General features: G+C 38.6%; 1 protein-coding gene across 1 annotated transcript; it reads right to left on the bottom strand.

The window, feature by feature from the left end:
* Positions 1 to 4,791: 4,791 nt before the first annotated feature.
* Positions 4,792 to 8,239, bottom strand: kcnv2a (potassium channel, subfamily V, member 2a). Its single transcript, NM_001386641.1, has 2 exons — positions 6,819 to 8,239; positions 4,792 to 5,298 (listed from the first exon to the last, which is right to left on the bottom strand). The coding sequence occupies exons 1-2, from the start codon at positions 8,130 to 8,132 to the stop codon at positions 5,056 to 5,058; spliced, it is 1,557 nt and encodes a 518-aa protein (NP_001373570.1). The 5' UTR covers positions 8,133 to 8,239; the 3' UTR covers positions 4,792 to 5,055.
* Positions 8,240 to 12,762: the final 4,523 nt, after the last annotated feature.

The raw sequence follows: 12,762 nt of genomic DNA, 5'->3' as shown, positions 1-12,762 counted from the left end.
TTTTGGATATACAGATAAAAAAAACAGTTGATAGAAATGCCAAGATGTGCATAAATTGCATAAGAAACATGCGCATAACTGAGTAGAATAAACATTTTATTCGATAAGAAAAAATGCACATAAACTGCGATTTTAACACTTTTGCCGAGCAAATTCCAGTTTGTGTATGAAAAAAAGGTTATTTGATGGTAAAAATGTGTATGAATGGACAAACCAGCTGGCTCAACACATTGTAAAACATCTAAAAAGTTTTTTTGGTCATTCTAAAACACACCTTAACCACGTTACTGTCAAGAGCGTCTGTTCTCCGTATTTGGCTCTTCAAATGCCACCATGTGTCAGCATACTGTCTTCTGAGGCACGAGTCATTTATTAAATAAAGAAAAGATTCATGCAGCATCACCTACTGCAGAAAATTCAGTTTTTACTGTTGATATTTGGCGCCAAATAATCAGGAAGTGACGTTTCTGTTCTTTTTAACTCTTTATTCGCATGTCTTATACGATATTCCAGTTTTGGGCATACATTTAATTCACATTTTAGATGGAAACAGCTTGTGCCAAATCCTTGCTGCAGCTCTGATACAAGTTTTAGAGAGAAGATATTAATCTATATCTAATATATTGATCAAAGATCATAGATCACTCCTACACTAAGGTGTAGTGATGGGTCGTTCATGAACGATCCGTTCATTTTGAACGAATCTTCAATATGACTCGGGAACTACGAGTCCTCTCAGGGAGTGATTCGTTCATCCGCGTGTGCGCACATTTGTGCAGGTAGTATCGTTAATTTCAAGTCTTCATCACATTGGCAGAAGCCAATTATATGCGTTTAGAGCCGGAAAAAAAATTTATCCACTCACCTCTCGAGTCCTCTATCGGGTCTGAGCCACTTGTTCATCACGAGCCAATCATACGCGTTTAGAGCCGGAAAAGGTTTTGATCCGTTCATCTCTCGAGTTCTCTATCGGGTCTGAGTCACTCGTTCATCACGGGCCAATTATACGTGTTTAGAGCCGTAAAAAGAATTGATCCGTTCATCTCTCGAGTCCTCTATCGGGTCTGAGTCACTCGTTCATCACGAGCCAATCATATGCGTTTAGAGCCCGAAAAAGAATTGATCCGTTCATCTCTCAAGTCCTCTATCTGGTCTGAGTCTCTTGTTCATCACGAGCCAATCATATGCGTTTAGAGCTGGAAAAAGAATTGATCCGTTCACCTCTCGAGTCCTATCGGGTCTGAGTCACTCGTTCATCACGGGCCAATCATACACGTTTAGAGCCGGAAAAACAATTGATCCGTTCATCTCTCGATTCCTCTATCGGGTCTGAGTCACTCGTTCCTCACGGGCCAATCATATGCGCTTAGAGCCGGAAAAAGAATTAAACTGTTCACCCCTCGAGTCCTCGGGTTTGAGGCATTCTGTCACGTGATGAACAAACAATCATAGCTTCTATCGGCTTAGACTGTGCATTGATTAAGATTATATGTGACTGTCAATGTAACGTGAATGAACCACTGACATTTGAAGACATGAAGAGGTGAGCTGAGCAAAGAAACAAAAATGCTTTCATAGACAAATAAGCAGGTAAACATTGAATTATTATTTTCTCCTCCTTATATTCTATCTATGACTTATTTGTCTTGCAATCAACCTTTTGGGCTAGTTGTAGATGTGTTTGGAGTCATGTCTTTTTACTGTGGGGGAAACCGGAGCACCCGGAGGAAACCCACGCAAACACGGGAAAACTCCACACAGAATTGCCAACTGACCCAGCTGGGACTGGAATTAGCGAACCTCTTGCTTTAAGGTAACAGTGCTAACCTTAACCACCATGTCCACCCTACAGCAATCTTCCCTTCCGTTATGAGGAGTTAAGATACAAAAAAGTGCTATCTGAATTTTAGCTGAAATTTCTTCTAAAATGAAATTTTTTCTTGTGTGTTCATTTAGCAATTTCACTTTTATAGCAAGGAATAGGTTCTTTTCATTGCTTTAAAGTGAAATAGGGTGGCACGGTGGCGCAGTACGTAGTGCTGTCGCTTCACAGCAAGAAGGTCGCTGGTTCGAGCCTTGGCTGGGTCAGTTGGCATTTCTGTGTGGAGTTTACGTGCTCCGGTTTCCCCCACAGGCCAAAGACATGACTATAGGTGTATTAGATTAACTAAGTTGGCAGTAGTGAATGTATGTGTGTGAATGAGTGTTTCCCAGTACTGGGATGCAGCTGGTAATGCATCCACTATGTAAAACATATGCTGAATAAGTTGGCGGTTCATTCTGCTGTGGTGGCCCCATATGAATAAAGGGACTAAAACGAAGGAAAATGAATGGATGAATGTGCATCAGAAAAAAAGTTAATGTGATGCATTGGTTTCAAAAATGTGCATCAAAGACCAGTTATCATTTAACATATTAATATTAACATATTTGCATTGGCGAAACCCGATTCATCCACCTTAGAGTAGGAGTGATCAATAATCTTTGATCAATATTTTAGATATAGATTGATATCTTCTCTCTAAAACTTGTATCAGAGCTTCAGCAAGGATTTGTCACAAGCTATGTTTCTATCCAAAAATGTGAATTAAATGTATGCCCAAAACTGGAATATTGTATAAAAGACATGCGAATAAAGAGTCAAAGAGAACAAAAACGTCACTTGAATTGGGTAGGCTAAGTTGTCTGTAGTGTATGAGTGTTTATGGATGTTTCCAAGAGATGGGTTGTGGCTGGAAGGGCATACACTGTGTAAAACATGTGCTGGATAAATTGGCGGTTCTGCTGTGGTGACCCCAGATTAATAAAAAGAAAATGAGTAAAGTGAAATAAATGAACAAACAAAGAAGGCTGAGAAAAAATAGTGAAAAAAAATATTAACCTATGACCATTTTTTTCTGTAAACATTTTCATATGTGCTGTTGACTTTTCAACATATAATAGTAACCACCAAAGTTATTTACACATACAAAGAAAACAAAACTAATTAGTTTAGAAAGTTAGTGAGGCGTAATAAAATTATATTACACGGGTGGAAAATATTGAACACATGAAGAAAGGGAGGTGTAGAAAGGCATGGAATGCCCAGACAGCAGCTAAAATCTTTCAGTAGTTATGAAGCAGTCCTGCCCTTCATCAGTGTAATTAATTATTAGCTACTTCATTTCCAACACCTGCATTATCAAATGGTGAAAAAAAAACCAGGGTGGACATTTCAGCACGACAATAATCCCAAACACAAGCAAGACAACTGCCCACTGGTTTAAAAAAAAATTTAAATAAAACTGTTAGAATGGTCCAGCCATTCACCCGATAAAAAATCCAATTGAAAATAAGAGCTACAAAGGTTGAATTGATAGATAAGAACTAGAGAATCATTAAGATTTGTAGTCTCTGTTGAAGTTTGGGGTAAAATTACACCTGTGCAAGAGGTGTCTTAAAGCTGTCGTTACAAAACTAGTATAAAAACATTTCAGTCGTTTAGTATTTTCACCTTGTGTCATTCCATTACTACACAATGTCATTTCTGAAAAAAATCTGGTATAATTTTATATCCGCAGTAACTTTACAAATATATTTGCCCAGAAAAATTGTAATGCATTAGATATTTACTCGCTGTAATGTATTGTTTAATATATTAATATCATCATACATATTTTTTTGATTTTCATTACAGTTAAGCAAAGGATAAATAAATCTATCATTTTAAGATTCATACAAAAGTATTATACAAGTAATATATAATTATATACAAGTAATATTAGTATACAAGTGTACAACATTTTATACAATATTATTTAATATTTTATAGTACAAAACTGTTGTGCCGGGTGATTTTTATGAATCACTTAAGTCTCAGGTAAATAATTAAATGTCATGAACAAGCCACAATAAAAAAAAACTCTTAACTAAAATATTATGCCCCTTTTCACAAAATAAAAAAACAAAACTCTTCCATTTAAAAAGCTTTTCAATCAATCAAGCCTTTATTTGTCACATACGCTTTTATGTAGTGAAATAGAACCAGGAAGAAATTTTGCAGAGCTTTTTTTTAAAAACAAAAAGAAAATGATTATATATAATTTATTTCAAAAAATTTTCATGGTAGTTAACATTTTAAATGAAAACGTATAATAACATTGAAATATATAATTAAATGCTTACAAGGAGGTAGCTTGAAGTAGGGAGGCATGCGTGCTTGAAAAATTAATTTTGTTGACCTGCTCTACTTCCATCTGTCCTTGGGACTTCAATGATCCCAAAGGATTAATCCTTTAGGATTATCAATGCTTGCATGAGCATGCTTTTCAGAATTAATTACGTCGCAGTTGTCTGCATTCTTATGGACGTCACAATGGCCACCGTTTATTAAGTCAACAAGGGGTTGTAATTGTTAGCCACATATATAGTTGAATGCCCGTTCATTGTAGTGAGGATGTCAGTTCTGAACGGATTAGAAGGTTTACCATTGTAAAGTTATACCTATAGATGTATTTTCCAATCCATCCAGCTTAAAGTGCTTTAGAGGAAACCATTTGAAATGAATCATAAATCGGCTTTTCTTGATTCAAACTTAAAAATTTACAATACAAGATTGCAAAAAGTGCTGATGCTGAGCTTGTGCTTGGGCAGATGTTAAACCTTCAACTGATTATTTGAAGTAGTGTTTATCTATCCCTGGATAATTTCTCTTTGCCCTATTGCACTTAGCCCATAAATAAAAAAAATGATTCATACAATTACTTAGCTTTTATGAAATAATATATTTGACAAATGACTATTACAAATGACTGTATTCCAAGAGGAGTTTTTAATAACTGCATCCATCACTGGTAGAGTTGCCTAAAAAAATAAGTAATACAAAAGTTCCTAAATATAATTTTATCCCAGCAGTACAAGAGACAGAGTTTTTATACAAACAGCAATGACTAGTCTGTGTGAGGACAGTTATACTAAGGCGGTCTGTTTGGTGCAAATTTTTGGAAAGGCAGGCCGCCGTGTCCATGAATTAAAAATCAGCCTGTAGGAGGATGGAGTAGGTCAGCTCATGGCGTTCTAAAAACATTCTGCAAACCTCTTGGCAGCCCTTTTTACAAACCTCACTTTCCCACGATTCTTTATAGAGGAGGTGTATTCATAGGCTTTCAGTTTTGAATAGTAGTCTGAGAATTTATTGAACAGAATGGAGATCGGCATGCCGTTGAGAATAATTCCAAACGAGATGCATGCAAATGCAAAAATCCTGCCCAGATGGGTCTCTGGAAACATGTCTCCATAGCCCACTGTAGAGATGCTCACCTGTGGAGTAAATATAGGAATGCTTAGGCATGCCAGTAAAGGACACATATTTTGAGGTTTAATAAAAATATTAGGTAACAATTTGTTTTGATGGTCCGTTTGAGTATTTGCTTAATATCTGTTGATACTGCTCCTTCAACAGACATTTAACTAAGTGTGCTTTCACATCTGTAGTTCGCTTCATTTGGTCCGGACCAAGGTTAATAAATGATACATTGTTGCATCTTCTGCCGTCTTTGGGTCGTTTTCTCACCACAATGCTGGCTTTGGTTCGAACCAGTTGAAATGAACCAAAATACAGTTATCTGACAAAATCTACATCTCTCATTGGTCAGATGCTTATTGATTGGTCAGAATTCACATGCGGGAAAATGCCAGTGAACTCCCGCAGGTAAACAAAACCTTTTACTCTGGAGGGACGACTGCGCTGGCTGATTGTATCCCTGCTTTAGACAAACTGTACATTACAAAAATGAAACATGGCCGCAGCTGGAAAACAGTGTTTAATGCATCGCTCGTCACTTCAGGAGGAGACGTGAATTTAGCTAAACTGCGACATGGTTATCTTGCGGAAATATTACCAACGATCCATCAGGTAATGTTTTCCCCTCTCTCCCTCTCTGTTGGTAAAGTGCTGTCAACAAATATTTGTCCTCCATATACCATAATGCACAGCGCATCGGCCTACGGCAGCTGAATTAGTCCAAAACGCGCAGTACTTTTTGCGGTTAGACCTGTTTTAGTACTGATCATATTCTCACCACAAACAAACCGCTCCAGGGTTCGTTTAAAAGCGTACCGAGACCACCTCTTCAAGCAGGTCTCGGTCCGCTTTTGGTGTGCACTCGAGTACGATTGCTGCATTCTCACCTGCCCAAATGAACCGTACCAAAAGGGGAAACGAACTCTAGTGCGAGTCAATCAAACTAAATAAGGCAGGTGTGAAAGCACCCTAAGAACCTTTGCAAGTACTTGTCAACTTACACTAACCCTGACCCAAACCTAAGAGTCTACTTATAATCTAATAAGGTAGTTGGCACGTAGATGCAATGTAACTTCATTCAACAAATGGACCATCAAAATAAAGTGTGACCAAAACATGTTGCTCTAGGGATAAAAAGGATTAAGAAGAGCAGTAGGGGATTACACATGGTGGGCAAGTGACACGATTGTGATAGGTGCCGTAGTCACACTTATCACAGTTGAAGATGAAGCATTTAATAGAATTACAGTGGAAACACCCCTCATAATCTGGCTCGGTCCATGTTCTAAACGAAAATACTATCAGGGGTTTTCAAGCATGTTTCTTAAGGGCTATTGTCCCGAGTTTAAATCAGACCTAAATAAACAACTGAACCAACCAAGTAAGGTCTTTAGAATGACTTGAAACGTTTGGCAAGTGTATTAGAGATCTGTCAATCTGTAGGACATGGACAGAATTGAACACCCCCAGGTATTATATTACCCAGATACATTCACGGCATATTTTATACAGTAATTCGAAAATAAGATGTACTTACAGCTGCCCACCACCATGCATGTGGAATGCTGGTGAAGTTTGTTTTATGCACATCATGCTCGACGGTATACACCATGGCCGAAAATGTTAAGATTCCCATTGCAATGAAGAGGAACAGACAGCCCACTTGTTGGTAACATTGCCGAAGCGTGAAGCCGAATGCTCGAAGTCCAGTAGAGTGGCGTGCTAATTTAAGGATACGAAATATCCTCATCAGACGCATGATTCTGAGAACTTGGCCCAATTTACCGACCCGTCCTACTGTCTCAATATCACTACCATGTTTCCAGTAGTCATGACTCTCAAAAGACTCTAGAACCATTTGAAGGTACAATGGAAGAATTGCAATCAGGTCCACAGCATTCAACACACTTCTCCCAAAGCGTGTGAGGTCTGGCGTGGACACAAGCCGGAGCAGGTATTCCATGGTGAAAAATGCAATACAGAAAGTCTCGACATACTCACAGTAGGTCTTTCCACTTAGTTGTCCATTGGTTGTTATGTATTGCATTTCCTCTACCGTGTTGAGCGTCATTGCCACAAGTGATACCAGCACGAAGAAACTGGAAGCTACTGCCATGATTTTGGCTATGATCGACGAGAAGGGCTTCTCCATCATGTTCCAAATGAGGAAACGCGTATGCCCAAAGGCCATGTCCTGAAACAAGTCCTCATGTTCCTCAGTTTCCACCTCTGCTTCAAGTTCCCTCTGCACCTTCAGCTGTTCGTTGAGCTCATCCTGCCGTTCCTCAAATGAAATTCGACAGCAGCGATGGGTGTTCTTGATACGAACACCCCAATAGTTGATCTCCTCCAAAAAATTGCGTGGACACAGTTCATCTTTTATCCACAGAACTCCAGTCCTGTAGAAGTTAAAGATGTTGTGGAAGACGTCTGGGTCCCTATCGAAGAAAAACTCATTGTTGTGGACGGTGTAATCATCACAGAGGTCAAGTTTCCTGTTGTGGTCCGTATATGTTGCAAGACGGCCAATTCTGGTCTTGGGATACTTTGCTGCTACCCTGTAAGAGATCTGATAGACCTTGCCTCCTACGTTGATGTTGAGCATATAGTTCTTAACCGGAGAGGACAGTTTACTAGGAGTGGAGAACAGTCGATCCTCTTCATCATCTTCGTACTCTGCATAGATGTCGTAAATATCCTTACTTAACTCCTGCATCGAATTCCATGGTTTAACCCAATTGTGCTGACCAAAAGGAAGGTCAGAGTCCTCTGGATCTTTGGGAGCAGGGACTGTGACCCCAAGTTTATAGTTGGGAAAAAGGCTTTGCCTTCTGCCCTTAAGCTTGAGCATGGTGCCGATGTCCTCTCAGCCTGGCAGATGCACAGGTTGCACAGGGCATAGAGGCTTTAGATGAATTTAATACCTCTGAGTCAGACCCCTGAGCAACTACAGGAAGCAGCACTGACTAATGTTGCTGACACAGAGGATCTGAGTGCTTAAAGACTTAAATACTATGATCCTCTTCCAGACTTTTATCTACCAACCCTGATGTCTTTCATTTCCCATATATTGACCAATCTCAGACAAAGGATATTACACCATGTGGTTTGGAAACTAAAGCAATAAAGATCTTCTCTATAAATATCTTTTGATAAACGTTGCACCAGAGAGAATTATAGAATATGGATGAGAACGGCTTTTTAAAGGGGATGGACATTAGAGCATCTCTTTTCTTGGGAAATCATTCACAATCATTTATTCTGAAATATATTTCAGAAACCCACTCAAGTTTGAACAAAAAATGACTACACTTATTTTTTTCTTGAACCTTGCAATATTTTAATTTTTTTGTAAATGTCTTTAATTAAACTGCTCTGGGGTATTAGGCCCCGTTTACACTTATGCGTTTTAGTTTGTAAACGCATAAGTTTTGCTACCGTTACGCCATCCGTCCACACTACGTCGGAGTTCTCGAGCGCCGAAAACGGAGCATTTCGAAAACGCTGAAGAGGCCGTTTTCATACTAAAACACTGCTGCTCCGTCTCAGTGTGGATGATGGAAAACGGAGACATCTGAAAACGGAGGCGGGGCTGCAGACATTCGCCTCTCTGATTGGGGCTTTTCCTCAATATTAAGTAGTCTACACACACAGTTCAGTCCTGCATCCTCTCCTTGTAAGTTCAGACTTCGCAATTTTGATCAAGACTGCAGTCTCTTCTCAGTTTGATATGGAAAACAGACTATACTGAGGACACGGGTAAATCTTCTAAAGGGAACAGTGTACTTTATAACTTCATTCACATCACCCTGGCTATGTTGTTTCACTTTCTCAACAATAAAATGTAAACATGATTTAAGGAACTGCCTATTTTCATTTTAATATTAGCAACTTAGCAGACAGCAGAAATGTTGAGGCATCGTGGTGCATTTATGAGCGTCATCTTTACTGTGTGGATATTTATAACAAAACGCTTTACATGATTTACATAAATCATTAACTTATCTTTGCGCTCAGCTAAAACACGTTACCTAAGAACTAGTAATAGATTCCAATGACCAAAGTCAGGGAATATGTCGTTAGATAAAGACAACAAGATGAATGAAATATCCCGTTTAATAAATATAGTGAGATTAGATCCAGCGGGAGATGCTTGATGAGAAGTCCGACTAGCACAGCTCTCATCTGGGTAGACAGGCTGCAGCGCTTGGACGCGGATCGTTTTTTTTTATTCTAAAACGCCGTTTTAAAACTAAAACGCACTAGTGTAAATGGGGCCTTAGTGTAAAGTAGTCCATTGTTAACCCTGAATGTGTTTATTACAAAGTTCCCCCCCCAAAAACCCTCATTTTTCTATTACATCAGGCTTTGTAGTTAAAATTTGTCATCGGTTTTTTTTTTAAAGAACAGCATGTTATTCCCCGTTCCAAGCACACTTCAGTCATGCTATCCTCATTATCTACATCCATTGATCAAGAAATTTGCCCTTATTATAGCCTTTATTATACCCCTACTGAAATTCGCTACTTAGGGACTTTTACACTGGAAGAACTTTGAGTTCCTGGAACTATTGTTGACAGTAACTGCTTCATGACGTGTTTACACCAAAATCGACTGGGAATTATTTTAGTTCCAAGAAAATATTTTAGTTTAACTAACTATTTCAGAGAAGGTCTAATCCAGCACAATAAGAAATAGAGTGATGTTTACACTGATTGATACAAAACACTTGCACATTATTTTAGTGGTACAATACATAACCATTCAGAAAAGTAATAGAAGTGCTTACCTGTTGCCTGCAGTGTTGTTCGGTGCTACGTAGCTAGCACTACAAGTTGCCATAGAGTTGTCATATTTTGCAGCATCAATACAATAAAAACAGCATTGATCCTGTTGTAGAATTCTCTACTTGAGATTTAAGTCAGACAGCTTCCATTACTAGTGATCCAGGGGGAATTCCATTACTAATGATTTTAGGCAACTGGGATCGGTGGTTAGTTCCAATCACTCTCTCCTCTTCAGACATTGACATGGGGCCAGTGCACTCACCACATACCAGCCTTGTTGCTGATGTTGCATCATCCAGGTAGATGTTGTACACAGAGAAGAGACCAAATAATGTGATTTCAAAGCACTTTGTTTGTAGTTCAACAATCAAAGTGCTGTATGAAGCCGCACTTAATGTTTTACTGTCTGCCATTACATAATAGACAATACTTTGGTTCTTAAACAGCAAGCCCAACTGCAAATATAGACAGTTCTTGTCAAATGAACGGTCACAAAGGGTTAACTCGCTAAAAATAAAACTGTCGCAAATAATTTCACACTCATGTCATTCTTAACCCACAATTTGTTTGCTCATCTTTAGAACATCAAACTCAAGAGCTCCCTGATCCACCATAGACTGCAATAGTCTAGATTTATTAAAATTTCAGAAAGGTACCAAACATCCTTAAAACGGACAATATGCCTTCAAGGGTCCAATCGAAAAATGATCAAGCTAAGATCAAGCACACTGTTGATCCCAACAATCCCAAAAGTGATGTGCGCTGATGTATACCTCAGATGCCCACACACAAATTACTCTGTGTATACCTCAGATGCGTTTGGTCACAACACTTCAACTTGGTCCCTACACTTACATGAGGGGGAAAAAAAAGCGAGGGTTTGAAAGCGTGGGTTTTCTGATGCATGGAATGAATTTATGTATGCACAAGTATTATCAGAGCTTCATAAAAATCAGAATGAACTAAATAGGGTCTATTTTTAAATTATTTTTACTTTAAATGAGCCAGGACTGTTTAGGTCTATAGAAGAATAGGGAGCGCTCAGATTTCATCTAAAATATCTTAAAGGTGCAGTATGCAAGTTTGACACGCAGCGGTTGACATACCCTTCAACCCTCCCATTTTTTCACAGGATTCTCCCATATTTTAGTTCTACCCCACTATCATTACTTTAAAAGTTTTTTCCTGTATTTCTTCCATATTTTCAATCTTTTTATAAAGGGTGGGAAATAATCATTAAAGAGCCGTTCCTCCTTATATGCAACCCATACCACCGAACCTCCAGGGGACACCCCTTGCTCCTAAATGCGAGTCTGTTCTGTGCCTTCATTTTATTTAGGCATGAAAACATTTTGAAATAAATCTAAAAAGGGCACGATTCCCTTTTTATTACAGGTGCAAGCGCCCTTCTTATGCAATCTTCAGTACAGTCATATAGCTGACACACCTCATAGTGATGAATAGACACTGTTTCCCAATTGTAAAAAAGCAGAGCGAAAGATTGGGTTTTGGGTCATTGTTTGAACAGACATATACACATAATTAATATAATAAACATAAAATTCTAATTATATCACCAAATACCCCTTATTTTTACATCCCAATGTTGACGGGTATGGTGGTTGACCTAGGTATTGGACTCCTGGTTCACACGCAAGTGCAGGTTGCCAGATCGACAACACCAACAGGAGTGCGCCTAACTCTAGAGCCTAAAAGCTGATTTAGGTCATGTTCTAAATAAAAGCAACTGCACGCAATAGGAGGAATATTTTCCATATTAACAGTAGTCTTGTTCTAACCAACACCTGAAATAATGTTAGAAATGGCTTCTATATCTCGCTGCTGAACAACATGACAAACTGAATAAAGCACATAAGGTGTACCTGAGATAAATGTTAGTGTTAAATGCTAACAATGTGAGTTTGAATGCCATTTTACATGACATTTATATCTATACTACTAAAAGCAGCAGCAGAGTTCACCTCAGATATCGAAAATAAACCGTTTGAAACTGAACTTTAGAACTCTGACTCAGTGCAAGCCAACATATATATCAGTGCTTCAGCATCTACATTTAATAATGTTAAAGAGGTTTAATATGTAATAATTAGATATTAAACCTTACCATTTCGTTGGAGTGCAGTGAGTGCACTATTGTGTTCTCTTGAATGGCTGCATTTAAACTTCTGTCATGTTTTGTCTGATGCAAACAACCAAATTGCTTATCACTGCAAATTTCATCATGTTGTTAGGACACAGGGTTACAATGTAACCTGCTCACCTAAATGTTTACATTCATCTATTTATATTACTTGCCAATTAATAACCTCATGTGGAACTCTGAATCTGCGTCTCATTTCGGAGTCTGCTACTATCCACCGGAGGTCACATTTTGGTTGAGAGCCTTTGACTAAATGAAATGTGCTGTTTTCCACAAAGGCAGCCCAGAGTCCTGAAATATAATTGGCTAAGGTGGCAGTGGGTGGGTTAAATGACTAAAAGAAAGACAAGACATTCTAGCGCATAATAGATGTTGAAATAGAGGAATTTGTGTCTGGCTCACGACACCAAAACGGCTGCGAAATTCTGAAGACGAGCCAAAAACCAGGAGGAATTTCTGGGATCTTCAAATTAAAATCCTTTAACAAGAACAACTCATCGTCAATGTGGCATCATCAAAATAACTCAACTAGT

The sequence above is a fragment of the Danio rerio genome, chromosome 10 (genome assembly GCF_049306965.1).
Source record: "Danio rerio strain Tuebingen ecotype United States chromosome 10, GRCz12tu, whole genome shotgun sequence".
Classification (NCBI taxonomy): Eukaryota; Metazoa; Chordata; class Actinopteri; order Cypriniformes; family Danionidae; genus Danio; species Danio rerio.
Note: the sequence above shows the minus strand (reverse complement) of the source record. Positions and strands in the feature narration are given on the sequence as shown.